The sequence below is a fragment of the Callorhinchus milii genome, unplaced genomic scaffold, assembly GCF_018977255.1.
Source record: "Callorhinchus milii isolate IMCB2004 unplaced genomic scaffold, IMCB_Cmil_1.0 Scaffold18, whole genome shotgun sequence".
Taxonomy (NCBI): Eukaryota; Metazoa; Chordata; class Chondrichthyes; order Chimaeriformes; family Callorhinchidae; genus Callorhinchus; species Callorhinchus milii.
Genome location: NW_024704759.1, coordinates 9,627,314 through 9,645,782, shown reverse-complemented (window position 1 = coordinate 9,645,782; position 18,469 = coordinate 9,627,314). Strand labels below are relative to the sequence as shown.

The following is an 18,469-nucleotide window of genomic DNA, read 5'->3' as shown; positions in this document are numbered from 1 at the left end:
TCAAAACCTCCTGATTTTCTCCTAGTTTTTATCTATCATGTCTCTATCTCCCTCTTTGATCTCCCAACACTCCAATCATCTTTAAGTGAGGCAGAAAGAAAAGCAGCCTTCTTCCAGACCTTCAGAATGGTTGGACCAATTTTGTATTATAAATGAAGCAGGATTGTTTTTTTCCTTTGAGGCTGCTATTTCTGTTTCTTGAGGTGGCCTCTATTCTTCTACAATGTCAGTGGCAGCCACGATAGACAGTGATGCAGCTCAGTTCCACGGGAATCCAATGCTCCATCCACGAAAGTGAAATAATGTGAACTTCACTTATAAAACAGGAAGGGGGAAATCACAAGCAAATTCTAGGCATTTTTGCACATCATACTGACTAAACGTTGTTGTCTGAAACTTTTTGATATTTATTCATAAAAATGGTACAAAACAGTGGTGTTCAAAAAAAATACAAGATGTATCTGAATTAAATAACAGTGGCCCGTGAGAAGAAATATTGCATCTGTCTCGATTTTATTGAAAAGGGTTCAGGTTTTGATCAATTTTACCGAGGAGGGTCAGATTCTTTTATTTACGATCACAAGTGAATCTAGCTGAAATTGCCGGAGTTGCTGTAGAAGTGAACGACATTCATGGAAAATGTTATCCACTTTTCCAACTATTGTCCACCAGCTGGTCTGTTCAGGCAGTTACCATACATACAGTTATTGTCAATGCTGCTTCAACAACAACAACAAGTGACATTTGTATAGCACCTTTAATGTTGGGAGCTCACCCCAAAGTGCTGAATTGCTATTAGGTAGGAATAGGTGACTGACCCTGGTCTGCAATGATGATTGTTGGGACTGCGAGAGGAGTTCTATCGCTATTATAATCTGACCACTGGGCAATTATCACTCGATGGTCTTCCTGCCGAAACAAAGGAAAAGATATTTATCAGTCCTCTCGATTAAATGGCAATTCACCTCGTGGCTGGTGTAAATGGTCACTTCGTTTGCCTGCAAAAAAAAGCCACTACACTTGATAGTAATTCCACGTGAAGCGTTTGGAGACATTTCAACATAAGGCGCTGTAAAAAAAAAAAAATCCAAGTCCTATCTATCCATCCATCTACGTCGCTGCGTTTGAGGAGACGGGGAAAAGAAGATGGGTGATGCTGGAGGATGAGGAGGTTACAACATTCTGGTTGGTGTTGCTCACTACAGTAACTCCTCTACTGTCCTCCTGGATGAGGGCGTTGAGGCCATCCAGGTCTGAGCAATTGATTGTCGAGCTCGTGATGAATGACTGGTTGGTTAATCCTTGGTTCGTAACTGCAGTGGTCTGCATGAGGGCCTGATGGAGGCTGTCAGCAGCACTGGAGCTAATGGGGCTAAGCAGAACTGTTTCTTGCTCCAAAGAAGAATTTGCATCAGCTTCATTCTGCGGAACTGCTTGTTGCGCTGGTGTAATTATGCTGACTTGCTGCAACAGTTGTAACTGGGGTCCATGTGAGACTTCGTCCCTGATGTTCTGATGGCTGGAATCGGACACCACAGCATCTCTCATCGTGTGGTGCTCGTTCACAGCTGCTTGAACGCCGTTCGTTGGATTCAACTGGTGGCCAACGATAATCTTCACCTCTGCTTTGCTAAACGTCGTGACCGATCTTGGCTGTTGATGACTGGAGACGGACGTGGCATTGGGTTGGCTCCCTTGATGCATCTGAAGTTGCAGCACTGCTAGGGTTCCGTCTTCAACACCGTGTGATACAATGCGGTGCTGATTCTTATGGCTGCGCAGCGAATCCTCTCGGACAAAACTGGCTTCACACAAATCGCATCTGAAGGGTTTCTTTGCATCCAGTTTGACCACCAACCTGGTTGAACCTTGTTTCAGCCCTTCTCCTTTCTTCCTGCCGCCCAGTTTATCTTTCCCTATGTGATGCTTCTTTAAGTGCATGAGCAGATTACTGCGTTGCTTGGAGCCGAAAGAGCAGAACTTGCACCTGAAAGGCCGGTCTTCGGAATGTATTCTTTCGTGTACCTTCAGAGACCCTCTGCTGGAACATGAGTAGCTGCACTGGGAGCATTTTATCGGCTTGTCTGGCTGGTGGATCCTTGTGTGCTGTCTCAACGTGGACTTGTTTCCGCACTGAAACTCACACTGCGGGCACTTGAAGGCGTTCTCCATGCTGTGCTTTATACGGACGTGAGACCGGAGGTTGCCCTTCATGGCACAGCGGTAATCACAGAAGTCACATTGATAGGGCTTTTCACCGGAGTGGATCCGTATGTGTCTTTTCAAGTCAGAGTTGATTTTAAATTTGGCGTTGCAAACTGGGCATTGGAACGGAGCGTCTCCTGAAAAGCAGAACGAAAACCTGGATTTCTAGATCAGCGCGGGTGAAACGACTGGTTGCAATTAAGCACTTCTACATACAATATTATCATTCTTCCACATGCATTTCAGTTGTTGGTTAGTACACTGCAGGAAAACAAATCGTGGGGATAACAAGTGTTTGTGGACACTCTGTACTATTCAGATTAAAGCATTGTTGCCGATTTGTGAATTAGAATAATTTTATACTAAATAACAGTACATAAGAACATAAGAATTAGGAGCAGGACATTCGGCCCCTCGAGCCTGCCCCGCTATTCGATAAGATCATGGCTGATTTTCTGACCTTACTCTAATTACCTGCCCTATCCCCATATCCCTCTATTTTTAAAAAATCTATCAGTCTCAGCCTTGAAAACTTTCAAGGACTGAGCATCTACAGCCTTCTGGGGTAGTGAATTCCATAAATTCACTACCCTCTGAGTGAAGAAATGTTTCCTCATTAGCACTGCCCTTAACATTAGAATTTATCTACCATTTTCAGCAGGGTAGATAGTCAGTAAACCTTACTGATTGTGCTCAGGTTAATTTCAGCTCATCCGAGGAGAACGTTTTGGACTTGCAATCGAAACTATTGGTAATATTCACACTGTTTTGTTCGTCAGTTAATTTTTTTTCTATCATTTGATGGTTATACGATACGGCTAGCAATACTGTCTCATTATGAAATGATTTGTGAGTGTGCTTGGGAGTTAGTGCCTATGACATTGTGGCACATTCATGTTCCACAGCAACTGACACCCTCCAGCTGTGAGTTTGTACTCAAGCCGTCAGACGATTTGGTAAAGTATTTTACACCATATTAGCAACCGTGAGGTCCATGAGCAGGTCTCGCTCCTGAAATGCCGTTTAGACAAGCACAAGCTCACGCTGTGTCACACTGTAATATCAGATGTACAGTTCGAATTACCAGCTTGTCCTGCAGCTTTCCCCCACGTCCCAGCTATGTCCCAAAGTAACCAGATCTGCTTCTTCATTTTAATAGCAGTCAACAATTTACAACTTAATATACCTTGTGTTAATAATGAAGCGTTCCCAGTAATAATATTTTGCTCGGTCTGTGTGAAAGAGTCACAAAATATACTGTCAAGTGATATACAGTGATATAAAATATACAGTTAATTCACTTTGCAGTATATTCTGTGAAGAGCTTTGAGACGTCTTGAAGATGTGATAACGCTCTCTAACAAATGCAAGGATGATTATTATTTACTATTGTAGTGGAAAAATAGTGTTATTCCTTCCCACCCTATTTATTGGGTCTAGGTATTCCCTTCAGTCAAGAGAACAAGCAATCTGGCTGATGCTAGGGTCCAGTTGCATCAGTTACAACTTTTTAATCCTACCTACATCCATTCGATGCTCATCTGAACAATAGAGTTGGCTTGTTGCGATGTCTTTTGCTTAAGTGCCCTTCGTATTAGCTAGACAAGAAGAAACAATACTCAAAATATTTACTAATGAGCTGCTATGATTGCGTAGCTAGCTAACAAGACTGGTCACTGACCACCCTATAAAGACCAAGCCATTTCGGGTTCTAACCCTGGTCTCTGCTGATTTGGCTGATCTGAGGAGGTACCAACATTAGGCACAGCTCCCTGGAGAGCAAGGGGCTGAGGAAAAGCCAGGATTATGCTCCTGAACCCAGCTGGAAGGGGCAAGAGGGAGATCGTAAAATGTTGAATTAAAATAGGATTGGGATACTTTACCTGGATAGCTGCTTTATTCATTTTTCATTCTTTTACTGGCAAACTGTACAAAAAGCATTTCAAATACATCTGCCATCCTCAGCTAGCAACAACAACAAATTTGTATAGCGCCTTTCACGTCAAGAGGACGTCCCAAGATGCTGGACAGTCAGGGATCCACACCTGAGCTGGTGGGTGGGATCAGGAGGGCTGGAGGGTGGGGAGGGTAGGAGGGTGACCGAAGGCACGGTTGAAGAGGAGGATCTTGAGATCAGTCTTGAAGGAGTCAAGGGAGGGGGCGAGGCAGAGGGACTGTGGGATGGAGTTCCAGAGGAATGGGGGCAGAGAGGCAAACTCACCAGTGTGAGAACGGAGGTGGATGATGAGCTGGCTGGAGTTGCGGCTGGCGTAAGGACATATCTGGCATTTAAACGGCCGCTCGTCAGAATGAATCCTGAGGTGCTTCTTCAGGCTACTGCTGTCGGCTGCCGCGTAGTCACAGTACTGGCACTTGTACGGTTTCTCTCCCGTGTGGGAGCGATTGTGCATCTTCAGCTTATCCTGGCGGCTGAAATTCTTGTTGCAGATATCACACTTGAATGGTTTTTCGCCTGCAAATGTGGTTCAGAAGAAAAACGCGCCAGGTTCAAAATTTGAACACGCACACTTCTCCATCAGGTAACAGGGCGCATGAATTTCACACGTAAAGTTAGGGAGAAATATTGTCTTTATGGTCTTGCTGTAGGAAGAAGGCAGCATCCGAAACAACAGAAAATAACTGTACGCATGATTTGCTGCCCATCAAACTACAACTGAGATGTACTCTTATTGCTATCAATTTGAAATGGGAGATATTTCCTGGCTATTGCAGTAACGAAAGCTGCACTTGCTTTTAAACCCTGAACTCAGGAACGGTCAGCAATTACTGACAGTCTGTCCCCCAATGAGTGGAACGCAGCACAAGAAACAAGCCCTTACAGCTGGAGGAATCTCACATACAGAAAAACAAACGGGTATTGTTAACAAAAATTCAGGTGCTATTCTCCCAAAACTCTACCCCTAAACGCCCCCAAAAAACTCCAGTACTAAACTCAAGTGTGTGATAAGACGGAATTTTTCTTGTTAATGAGGAAAAGTATATAATTTTGCTACCATTTACATCAATTGAGATCTGTTTCCTATGCCCACAAGTTGGTGACCCAAAATGTCTTACCCATTAATTGAAAATAATACAAATGGCATTTTATTACCCATTGACTGGATTTGTTCCTCAGACATAATTCTTTCGACATCTTTCAACACCTAAGTGATTAGATCAAATGCAAGGATTATTATTATTATTAACCTTTAATCTAGCCATACCTGTGTGAGTTCTTAAATGTCGATCCAAATCTTTATTTCCGTGGGATGTTTTAAATGTACAACCTAGAATCGTTCAAACAAAGAAAGTGAAAAGGAAGTGCATTTGGATGTTAAATTTCGTTCTTCTAAAATGTATTATAAATGCTTGTAAAATACACCCAGATCGATTTGTTCTCTAACAAATTACAGTCAGTTCACTTTACAGTAACAACAAGCGTTTATATAGAGCCCTTCGCCTGGGCTAGTGCGTCAGAGCGCCGATATCCTCTAGAGTAATTCCCATGAAGCACTTGTGAAATGTCCTCCCGACATGAAGGCGCTATATCAAATGCCAAGATTTTTTTTTCAAAAATTTATTTAACTTATTTATTTAAACTTTGAATTCTCCCAGGTAGGAGTTTCTTGTAAATACGGAGACAATAATAATTACAGCTTCGGGTATTGCAAAGGGATTTTAAGGAAAACAAAAAAGAGCCTTGTACATACCCGGATAGCAGCACGTCAGTTTCTTCTGTGATGTCGAATTCGACTTGGATTTTTTGAGAGGTGGTGCAGTGGGTCCCGGCGTCAGGTTGGAAACTTGGCCTGCACTGCTGCTGCTGTTTGGTAGATACGTCTGATAACTTTGTTCAAAACCAAACTCCGACAAGCGGTTGGAAACTATAACAAGAGGCATGAGCTTAACGCCAATTAAGAGTATAAAAATAAACTCTGGTACATGGAAATATCTTCTTTAAAAACTTTTATTTGTACATTTGGAGTGGAGTCCTGTAGCTCAGTGGTTAGAGCACTCGCTTTGCAAGCGAGAGACCTGAGTTCAATTCCAGGCAGGGCGAAACCTTGGGCAAGTTTCCTTACTCCACACGCCTAATAATAATCCCTCCAAAAAACCCAAACAATAATAAATTGGTCATTTTCAATCTACGACTGTTTGTGGGACATTGCTGTGCGCAATTGGCTGCCGCGTTCGCCCACAAATATACAGTCAATTCACTTTACAGTATATTCTGTGAAGCGCTTTGGGACGTCCTCCCGACGTGAAAAGCGCTATATCAAATGCAAGGATTATTATTATTATTATTATTATTTAACAAGTTATTTAAATATTGCTATTACAGTTAGAGCACTCCTAAGGCTATGTTGGTAAGTAAGGGCATTGCCCAGTGACACTTTCAATGGTTCAGTTGGCAAACCAAATACCTTGCGTGAACACTGAGCCAATAGTGTACAGACGCAGAAAATTTCAGGTTTGATAATAATAATAATAATGATGAGGCATGCTGTGTGTGCACTCCAATTTGGATCAATGTCTCTGGTTTGAGAGAGTGGAACACAGTTAGGAACTGTTCCTGCTCATGATCAACAATCAGTGTTCGTTGCTGGAATGTGAGCTTGTGTGAATGCCAGGTGAGGACAGGATCAGCTGCTTGTGATGACACTTACCGTCTAGGTTCCCACATGAAGAATGGTCACTTGGATGCGATAGCGGAGGATGGCCGATGTTTGTAGTACTATAGTCTAGCGTGAGCCAGAAAGGGATGAAAATCAGAGAGGGAATAAGAAAAAACGTTAATCTAAAAAATCAAAATACCCCTAAAAAGCCTTCCGCCTTTTACATTATCTAGTGCCAACGTTGCTTTTCGGGGGGGTTAATTGGACATGCAGTCAACAACAACACTTATACAGCGCCCTTCATCCCGGACGGGGTCTCGGAGCGCTTAATTCCTTGAACTGTAAGCACGGCATACACAAGGTGCGCCGCAGCTGAAAGTTATTTGTATTCTGTTGGGGAAACACCATCTTTTCCTTCCAATATCCAAAGAAGTTCAGAAACTCTATACATGGGAAATCATTGGCTCATGAACACTTGCTGCCACCTTGCAAGGAGAGCACACTGGCACACCAATGCCATTTGCCAGCAGGACAGCTTAAAGCATGGCACAACTACAACACTGACATCACACAGTTAGTAAATCCTGCCTTCAGATTTTCTCTTGCATCTCTCAGCAAATTAAAACCTGCAGATCATTGCAGACAGTAACTTTCAATGAAAAAACATAATTCTGTAAACCGTCGTAGATATTTGGAATTAGAAATGTAAGCAATTGTCAGGATTAAAAAACACACTTCAGCAATAAAGTGCATTTATTGTCACTGCATTTAAGTTTCTTCTTAAACCACGCGCTACTCACTAGTTAAGACATCAAGTTGATAACAGTTTGGAAGCTAACATTGGCCCTTTCGAACCGACAGTCCAGCAACCAAACGGAAAAAGATACCAACCCACATAAGCACTACAGTATTATGAAAATGCCAAAACAAACTGCCAGTGCGACTTACAATACTTCCTCAAAAAATAAATACGGTTGTTTCTTTCGAATGAAAAATTATCTACTGTGGCCACTGTGTGGCAGAAAGTGATGTAGTGCTATTTAAACCAAGTAAATATTTGCACAATATTTAATTAGGTTCTGTATTTGCTTTGTGTACTACACTGGCATCTCTATTTAAACAATTAAGCAAAAGCCTTTTAGTTAATAGAAAAAACAGCCGCAGGCACACAAACACTACTTTAAATCAAAGGAAACAGTTCTGCACTGTTAATTATTTATACCATTAACATTTTAAATACAGGGTGGTAATTGTTGAACCCTATCCAAAATGAACAGAAAACTGTTTCTATTCGGGACTGGGCTCCACCTACATTTTTACCATTGTACATTTGATGTGCATATCTCATATCACCACAATCCTTATGTGCAGATTTTAATCTGAGGCCACAGAGTGGTGAAAATGTAATCTGTCTTAAAATGCATCCCTTCTGCTGGCAACGAATAAGTGTTCATCAAGGTCAGCATTATCTACGCTGAGAATTTGCATACTTTTCCTCAATTTGTATGCAGTGTTATTATCAACCACACCAAGGTGTGGTAGGCATGGTGTGGTTTCATGCAAAAGATGGGTTTCATGAGAAGCAGAGAATCCACGTAAACAGTGAGTGCATTAAATGTTATAGCTATACAGTTTAACATGGACAAGAGGGAAGCCATTCTCTTTTGCTGACGCCAACATTTACTCACATCCTACCAATCAACTTTGATGGCCCCAAACCTCTGGAATCCTCTACGCCCCCTAAAATCCACCTCTGACCCAGTCTTTGTGAAGTGTTAAGAGATGTTATCCTATGTGAAGCGTGCTATAGAAATGCAAGATGTTGTTACAAATAATAATCCTTGAATTTCATACAGTGCCCGATCACAACTCAAAGCTCTTCACGGGATTTACTGTAAAGTGCAGTGACTATTTTAGGCACAGCAATGGGCTTACAGAATGTCGCAAGCTCAATGATCAGTCATTAGTGATTACCGCTGGGGCTGAGGTGGGGTGCTAGAATTGGCCTCAGTGACTCTGTGGTAGAAAGGGGAATATTAGCCAAGAGTCCTGTCTGTGATTACTAGTCAGAAATCCCTGGGGCAAGGTGTGCATGGGTGGATGTTGGGCGACAACAGAATTGGGCTTGGCTGTGATGCAATCTCTCCCCTCCCTCATTAGTTGAATAGCCTGCCAATGCTTTATATCGACGATCAAACATGAATAATGGTCACTTGTATAAGGTGCTGGAGGATGATGACCATCTCCTGTGGAACATAAACCAAAAGAAGGTAAAAGAAGCCGAGAGCCTTTAGTAGAGGGGGCAACGAGTTAAAAATTGGGAGGTTGTAGTTCAACTATAAAGTCAGGCTTCTAGGACTAAATGTATGTTTCCTATAATTTCACATGTTCCCATATACATGTACTCTTTGGCAAAGGTACTCTAAGCAATTTGTTTTTCCCCCTGTCACTTAACAAAAGAAACATTACCTGAATACAAATTGTTCCAGACATTGCTTGTGAAGAATCTGTCTTGTTCTCACCGACTGAGCTTGATGGTTGAACAAGGATCACTAATTTTAACCATCAATCTTGTGTTCTAATCCACATGTGAAAGATTAGTGCTTTAAGCAACATGGACACAATCATTTGTCTCTCTATTGCTTTGTACTGTGAAGTGTTTCATGGCTGGCTCAACCGTATAGCTGTTTTGTCCCACTTCCCTCATCTGGGAACACAGGGGGATCAAACCCACTCTTCCTCACCCCCTTCATGGAAACATTTTTCCTGAGCCCCAGACCCAGGATTCCCACCCACCCATGGAACAATTTCCAGGCTGAAACTTATATGTCCTTGTTTTCCCTTCCCAGTTAGACAACATGGAAGGCTTGAACATAGTTCTTGTTTCCCTAATCTTTAGTGCACAGGCTAAAGGTAAGGGAAATACAGACTTGAACCTCCATCTATGGATAAGTGAAAATAAATACTGTAATGGTAGCAAAGCATCCAGACACATTAATAAATGATCTGCAGCATGCATGAACAGTTGTTTTTGGTAAAAATGTACCCTCTATGGCAATAAGAACCCTCTGGTCTGGCATTTAGTGGAAGCTTATGCAAAGACAATGAATTAAAATTAAATCTAACACAACTTTAAGATACTTTTTCTCCACTGACCACTTCTGACTGCCCGGCACCTGAGAATTTTCAAATCTGGATTACAGATCCTTTCAAACCAATCAACTCTGGGCATCCTGTTTTTCTCGAACGCATGACAAGAGGCCCAAGGGTTTTGAAGTGTCAAGCACACATTCAGGCAGTTAATGGCAAACAACATTTTAACATGAAAATGCATCGCTAAAGGAGATCGTTGAGAAGACGTTAACCTGTGATTAATGTGAACTGTTTTTGCAAACATTAAAACCAGGAAATGAGCAATAAATTTGACTGAAAAAAAAAGACGCTTCGGCTTGGATCACTGACAACAAAAACAAAGATCAATACGAGGACCAGCTCTTTAACTGCCACCAGTAAATAATCCAGGCAACATGAAACAAGAAGCCAAACTTGAGACTGAGAAAACAGCTGTCACTTTTGGGAAGGATATAGAGCAGCACTAATGACGCACAGGTTATCTATAAAGTTATGTGCCAATTTCTCCCTTCATCTCTTCTAACTAGTTCTAATTCACGCTGGAGTGTGGTTCCGGGCACCTCCGTTACCTCGCCCAAGTGACCATTCTTTATGTGCAAACTGATTTCCATATGAAGGGCATACAGGCATGTTTGTGCTATAATAATCCTTGCATTTGATATAGAGCCATATCAAGTTTTCGAGACGTCTCAAAGCTCTTCACAGAATATACTGTAAAGTGAACTGACTATGTTTTGTGGGCGAGCTGAGAGCCTTTAGTAAAGGGGGAACGAGTTAAAAATTGGAACATTTTTCAGTGTATACTGGAGAGAAGCCAGGGATATATGATGATCTTGCTTTTGATATAGCACCTTATCACATCATCAAGACGTCTGAAAGCATTTCACAAGATTTTATTTGTGACTGTTTATTTGCAGCAGCCAATTTGACACAGCAGTGTCCCACAATAAACAACTACAAAATGACTGACAATTTTATTTTAGGGATTGTTGGCTAGAATACTGGGAGAAATTCCTTCCCCTTTTCTAATGTTACTACAGGATATTTAACGTCCACCTGAGCACACAGACAGGACGTTGGTTTACTTGGTTTAATGTCTCATCTATATAATGCCAGTACCCTCAGATAAGTCCGCGCATGGACAGTTCCACACCTCTGCCACATCATCAGGAAGGAGCTTTGCTTAGGGAGGAGGACAGATAGCCACGAGTAACTCTTGTGCACCGCCTAGAGAATTTAAGATTCGCGTGGCAGAAGCCTAGAAGTAGCTACAATGCAACCAATAATGGCTAAAAAAAATAAAGTTTGTTTGGCTAGATCACTGGCACATCACTGGAATGGAAGAGGGAGGGATGTACAATGCATGATTTGCAAACACACACACATGCACCATTCAATAAGATCAATATTATGGAAATTAAAGCATTAAAATTGAGCCCGTTGTCTTATGGATCTAGGGCAACAAATGCACTGCTTCCAGTTTAGAAAGATATGAGAATAGCTTTGAAATCAAATGCGGGGAATGAATGCACTGAAATAGAGTTGGAGGGGTAAGATGCAAAGTGTGGTACAATACTGCCTCCCAAAGGAATGAAGTGTTATTCAGCAGAACTGCAAACCAATTCTGATCTCAAACTCAAACTCTTGAAGCACAAACTTGCTGAATACAAGAACGTCAATTTGTTCCTACTTACAAAACTATGTTTTAAAACCATTAACATTACAGGAACTTCAACTGAATATGAATGAATATAAACTGCAGTTAGGTATAATTGCCAGCAAATTGGTAAAAGTTAACATGTACTGTTTAAATAGCACATTGCAAATATAGCTAGCCAATAACCCAGCAGGTAATAATAATAATAATCCTTGCATTTGATATAGCGCTTTTCACGTCGGGAGGACGTCCCAAAGCGCTTCACAGAACACACTGTAAAGTGAATTGACTGTATATTTGTGGGCGAATGCAGGTAAATGCATTGTCTCACACGGTAAGTGATTCAGTTCCCCAGTACAATTCCTTGACTTATGTGAGATCCACAGAGGCTAAGACACCATTAAAACCATTACAATTCCCTTCAGTTTGGCTCAGATAAGAGAACAACCAGTTCTGTTTCTAATCATGATCTGGTGCTTCACTCTACAACTCCTGCTGTGAAGCGAGGATAGTTATGTTCATTTGATGAGGAGAGGCTGTGCTGCCCACCATTATCGAGGCTTGCACATAAAGGAAGGGCACACGTGAGAGGTACAGGGTGTTGGGTCGCCTAATGTTTGAGCAACGATCGATATCTTGCCACCTCTGCTCCAAATCACATCATTCCCATTAAAACAAGCCGAACGGTCACCGCCGTACCTGGGATGGTCTGCGTCTGTGTAGTAATGGTACTTGTAACAGCTTGAGTCTGGGTAGCTGGCGTTGCTCCTTCCCCCACGTACTGAACGGTACCAGCGCCTGCCGTCGTCCCAAGGTGGCAGCCATTTTGCTTGTGCGCCACAAAAGATTCCAGTGCGCTGTACTGTTGCTTGCAGATGCCGCAGATGTGTATATCCGCACTTACTTCCACCAGCACCATGGTACCTGGAGAAACTATGAACACAGGACAAGATGTTGAAGTACAGCATAATGCAGAACACAACTATAATATAATAATAATCTTGCATTTGCTATAGTGCCTTATCACGTCTTCGAGATGTATCAAAGCCTCTGAAAGAACATAGTGACTGTGTATTCTATGGGCGAAACTTGGCAGCCAATTGCACACAGCAGTGTCCCGCACACAATCATGGATTGAGTGATCAGATTTTTTTTATTTGAAGCCAATGTTTCATGTCTCAAACATGTCGACATTTCTGCATCTTTTTGATCTCTCCCCCACTATAACTGCCCAGCAGCATAACATACCAATTTATCCTTGGTATAGTTTTTGCAGAATCTTATTTATCCAAGATAGGTTTCCCGTATCTTAATTTCCTATTCAGCAGCTGAAATAGATGTTTCACCATTTTCCAATAACACACTTGTTTATGGCGGAATCGGGCTTTTAAGCAAATTTTGGTATGAACTTAATTGATCGGTGGGTAAAGGCAGATTGGCCTTAGTTCCCCTGTGTTAGGGGGAGATAACCAGGGTTACATATTATTTTTTGAATGAATTGTTATAGTTGTTCCTGATATTGCTTTGTATATATTGTTTGTATATAAATATGCAGCATTAGTAATTTAAGCCTGCACGTCTTTGATCTTGCAGTAATACTTGCTATTTGAAAGAGAATTGGGTAATGTGGCTTCGATTTAGGCTAAATGCAGGAGCAAATTATTGCAAATGGGTAACTGATAGCTCTCAGGTTTGCAAATTTGCAAGACTTGCTCCAATTGGGCTTCCGTGCTGCCCACGGCACAGAAACAGCCCTGGTCAAAGTGACAAATGAGATTCTGTCCATCTGCGACCAAGGCTCCTTCTGCCTCCTCCTCGTTCTCCTAGACCTCTCTGCTGCTTTCGACACCGTTGACAACTCTATCCTCATTCACCACCTTTCCTCTCACCTTAACCTCCACGGGGCTGTCCTTGACTGGTTCAGATCGTACCTCTCATACCCTTCATCTCCTCAAACGGCTTCACCTCTCGCCCCCCGACTGTCTCATGCCGAGTTCCTCAGGGCTCTGTCCTTGGTCCCCTCCTCTTCAATATCTATATGCTCCCTCTTGGTGACTGACATCATCCACAGACATGGGGTCAACTTCCACATGTATGTGGATGACACCCAACTCTACCTCTCCGCCTCCACTCTTGACTCCAGGACCACTGCTGTCCTGACAGACTATCTATCAGACATCAAGTCCTGGATGAGAGCTAACTTTCTTCAGTTGAACGTCAACAAGACCGAGGTTCTCCTGATTGACTCCCGTCAGCGCCTCTTCACCTCAGGCGCTGACAGCATCACCATCCATGGTTACATACTCCACCTTGCTAAGCCAGTCTGGAACCTTGGGGTCTTGTTTGATCCTCAACTATCCTTTCTACCCCATGACCCACTCTGCCTTCTCCCACCTCCGCAACGTCACCGGGCTCCACCACTGTCTCACAGCCCAGGCCGCCGAAACCCTCATGCATGCTTTCATTACATCGAGACCCAACTATGCAAACCCATTGCTTGTCGGCCTCCCCAACTCCTCTCTCCATAGGTTGCAGATCATCGAGAACTCTGCAGCCCATGTCCTCTCCCGCACCGGGCTCCTCAACCCTATCAGCCCCATCCTTGCCCAACTCCACTGGCTTCCCATCACACAGAGGATACAGTTCAAGATCCTGGTCGTCACGCTCAAAGCCCTCCATGGTGTTGCTCCCCCCTACCACTGTGACCTCTTAACTCCCCTACCCCCTGTTTGCTGCCTCGGCTCAGCGGGCTCCGGCCTGCTTCACGTTCCCCACCTTGCTCGCCCCACTATTGGCGGGCGGGACGAACGCCACTCTGCCCCCACCCCTGGAACTCCATCCCGCGGTCCCTCCGTCTCGCCCCCTTCCTCGCCACCTTCAAGACCCACCTCAAGACCCTCTTCTTCGACCATGCTTTCGATCTCCCTGCTTCTCCCCCTGCCCTGCCCCATCCTCCACCCCGACCCTCAGCTCGGGTCCGTAACTCTGTCTGTCCAGAGCGTTGGGACATCCTCCTGACGTGAAAGGCGCTTTAGAAAAGTAATTTTGTTGTTGTTGCAAGGAATAGAAAGAGCAGTTTCCAGCTGCAGGATTAACTGCGAGACTGTTAAGGCGAAGGACAGTATGAGTAACCGTGGTAAATAAACCAATTTGTAAGTGTTGGCAAATTAAGAAATTGACATTATTCTAAGTTATCATTTTAAAATCTTTCAATCCTCCGAAACTACCGGCCGATTTAAAAAAAATGTAGACCGACAACTCGTGAAGCCGGAAGAGAGCGAGAATTAACAAATGACATTTTTAAATATCGAGAGGACGTCCCAGGGCGTTGAGAAGGAGGGGGGGGTGGGGGGGGGGGGGGAGAAGGTGGGTACCTGGGCAAAGTGGAATATGTCAATTCAGTGGGGTAAGGGGGAGGAGCAGAGTGGTGTGTGGGGGTGGGGGAGGTGAAGGGGGTGCAGTGGGGGGTTGGGGGTTCGGGAGGTGGGGGTGTGAAGGGGGTGCAGTGGGGGGGTGGGAGTTGGGGAGGTGAAGGGGGTGCAGTGGGGGGTTGGGGGTTCGGGAGGTGGGGGTGTGAAGGGGGTGCAGTGGGGGAGGTGAAGGGGGTGCAGTGGGGGGGTGGGGGTTGGGGAGGTGGGGGGTTGAAGGGGGTGCAGTGGGGGGTGTGAAGGGGGTGCAGTGGGGGGGGGGTGGGAGTTGGGGAGGTGAAGGGGGTGCAGTGGGGGGTTGGGGGTTCGGGAGGTGGGGGTGTGAAGGGGGTGCAGTGGGGGGTTGGGGGTTCGGGAGGTGGGGGTGTGAAGGGGGTGCAGTGGGGGGCAGGGGGTTGGGGGATGGAGGGGGTGCAGTGGGGGGGGATGGAGGGGGTGCAGTGGGGGGGGGTGGGGGTGAAGTGGGGGGGTGGGGGGGGTGCAGTGGGGGGGTGTGGGGGTGCAGTGGGGGGGGTGGGGGGGTGGGAGGGGGTCAGAGGCGACTCCACACTCACACTGTGTCTAACAGATCAAAGCGCCGCCGCCAACAGAGCGAGAGAGCCCCTGAACGTGTGTCCACCCATAACGCAGCGCCGGGGCCCGGGAACCTGAGTTGCTCGCACTCCCCCCCCTCCTCTCCCCTTCCCCACCCTGGGCCTTAGCCATAGCCAGGTTCCCGGGCTCCCTGGCCTGCTCGGCTACCCAGGTTCCGGGGCTGAAGCAGCGGGGCAGCCGGCGGGCCCGGGCTCCCAGCCCCGCCCCGCCCCCTGAATACAGGCACTCTCCCCCCCCACCCCGGCCCCGGCCGTTACTCACACGGCGCCGGCGCGAAGCTGTCGCTCTGTCCGCCCGAGTTCATGGCCGAACCGCCCTTTTATTTTATTTATTTATTATTTTTTTTCTTCCCCCCCTCCCCCGGTCGAGCTCGGGCGGCGGCGGCGGCTCCTGTCACTGTCGCCGCGCGGCCCCGGAGGCGACTCTAACTGAGGGTTAAACATTTGCTCCCCCTCTCCCCCCCCCCCTCCCTCCACACACACTCCCCGCCTCAAACCTCCTCCTACCGGAAGCTCCGGCGACACTTCCGCCCGCGAACCCGCGGGGGCTTCCTATTGCCGCTTTCGCTTGTGGGGTCGGTTGAGGAAGGGGGGAAAGAGTGCGGGGGATGGGGGGGGGGTGAGGAGGGAGGGGGTGAAGAGGGGGTTGAGGGAGGGGGTGAAGAGGGGATGAGGAGGGAGGGGGTGAAGAGGGAGGGGATGAGGAGGGAGGGGGTGAAGGTGGGGGTGAAGAGGGGATGAGGAGGGAGGGGGTGAAGGGGGGGTTGAGGGAGGGGGTGAAGGGGATGAGGAGGGAGGGGATGAGGAGGGAGGGGGTGAAGAGGGAGGGGATGAGGAGGGAGGGGGTGAAGGTGGGGGTTGAGGGAGGGGGTGAAGGGATGAGGAGGGAGGGGGTGAAGGGGGGGTTGAGGGAGGGGGTGAAGAGGGGATGAGGAGGGAGGGGGTGAAGGGGGGATGAGGAGGGAGGGGGTGAAGAGGGGATGAGGAGGGAGGGGGTGAAGGGATGAGGAGGGAGGGGGTGAAGAGGGGATGAGGAGGGAGGGGGTGAAGAGGGGATGAGGAGGGAGGGGGTGAAGAGGGGATGAGGAGGGAGGGGGTGAAGGGGGATGAGGAGGGAGGGGGTGAAGAGGGGATGAGGAGGGAGGGGGTGAAGGGGGATGAGGAGGGAGGGGGTGAAGAGGGGATGAGGAGGGAGGGGGTTGAGGGAGGGGGTGAGAGGGAGGGGGTGAAGGGGGGATGAGGAGGGAGGGGGTGAAGGGGGGATGAGGAGGGAGGGGGTGAAGGGGGGATGAGGAGGGAGGGGGTGAAGGGGGGATGAGGAGGGAGGGGGTGAAGGGGGGATGAGGAGGGAGGGGGTGAAGAGGGGATGAGGAGGGAGGGGGTGATGAGGTGGGGAGACACATAACTGACTCACAGTGGAAGAGTCCCCATTTAGTCCCTGAAATTGCACATGGAGCCAAACAGTTGAAGCTGCTGTCACCCCACAGTCGGGGCAATCCCACTCAGGGCCATTGGACCCATCACCCAAACTGCTCCGGCGTCTCCCGTCCACTCAGCAAACGCCAGCCTCCATCCACCTCGCCCTTCACTTCCCCACCTTCAAAACTCTTAGAAGTTAATCATTTCAACTGCACTTTTAGCCACTTTACCCACCAAACTCACTCGTCCTCAACTCGGGCTCACACTCAGCTCTGTGGAGCAGTTTTGAGACATCCTCCCCCCCCCCCAATCCAAAACGCCAGATAAATGCAAATTATTAGTTAGTGATCGTCACCGTGGTTTCCACGATAAGCTTTGCCAGATTTTGGCTCCTTATACCACTCAGCAGCCATTGATCAATAGTTCAATAATGAAACGATCACCACTTAAATTCTCAACAATCAATGTGTAGAAAACTTATTTCAGCTCACAAGTTACAAATCCAACCAAAAACCCTCTACTCAATTCTTCCTGCTTTTTCACCTCTGGATCCCCTTCCATTGGTCCCACTCAACGGGTCCTTATTGACTTAATGGGTATCGAACAACTACGCCCAACAAAGAACACTACGGAAATGGTAACAAAGCAGTGTTTTAAAGGCCTTGATAAGATACATGAGAGGAGGAGATGATTGTACCTTTATGCCCATTCTACCAATGTAGCTGCTAATAGTAATGGCCTGTTCCACATGTGAATAGTTTCTGGAAAATTTCACCCAGTGTTAAGAACCAAGAGTTATATAATGCTTTTATTGCAGCCAATTTTTCTTGAGTACTAATGCATTGTAAAGCACACTGTCAAGCCACGTTGAGAATGTGGAGAATTTCACATAGCTAGCGTGTGCTAATAAACTAAATGAGAAAAGGAATTTACAACTCAGTAGCAGTAGAGATCTACAGATCAGATTGGGTTGATTGCGTTCCATGAGTGAAGAAATAGCTCCAGCCTGTGGAGGGCAGTCTAGTTCAATAGGTCTATGGTTAATGAAGCTGGTAAAAATTTCACAAACTTGTCTTGGCAAAGACTTTCTGATAGGATTGCATTGGAAAGAACTCAGTGACACTATTTTGACCTGACTGAACGTCTGTTAAACCTGTTAATCTACTTTGTCCTGTCACATAGAAAGAATCACTGGGCTTAGAAGCAAGAATATAATACATTTACAGCTAATGAAACTGAAACACAATGTTATTATTGATCATTATTATTTTCCAAAAGATGCTCAATATGCAAAAATAATATCCTACATAGTTACATCTCAATTGGACTTTTCAAAGTAATACAAAACTCTATAATTGCTTTATCTTAAGTAATATAAAGTCTGCTTATTGTTCTGATTTAGCATAAAAGCGTAACATG

General features: G+C 45.7%; 1 protein-coding gene across 1 annotated transcript; it reads right to left on the bottom strand.

The window, feature by feature from the left end:
- Window positions 1–386: 386 nt before the first annotated feature.
- Window positions 387–16,091, bottom strand: zfp64 (zinc finger protein 64 homolog (mouse)). Its single transcript, XM_007911981.2, is given in 8 exon segments — window positions 387–1,160; window positions 1,162–2,342; window positions 4,427–4,678; window positions 5,430–5,492; window positions 5,916–6,089; window positions 6,873–6,947; window positions 12,310–12,543; window positions 15,894–16,091. Coding segments are annotated over 8 exon segments (2,088 nt in total). The 5' UTR covers window positions 15,937–16,091; the 3' UTR covers window positions 387–1,094.
- Between the last annotated feature and the right edge of the window lie 2,378 nt (window positions 16,092–18,469).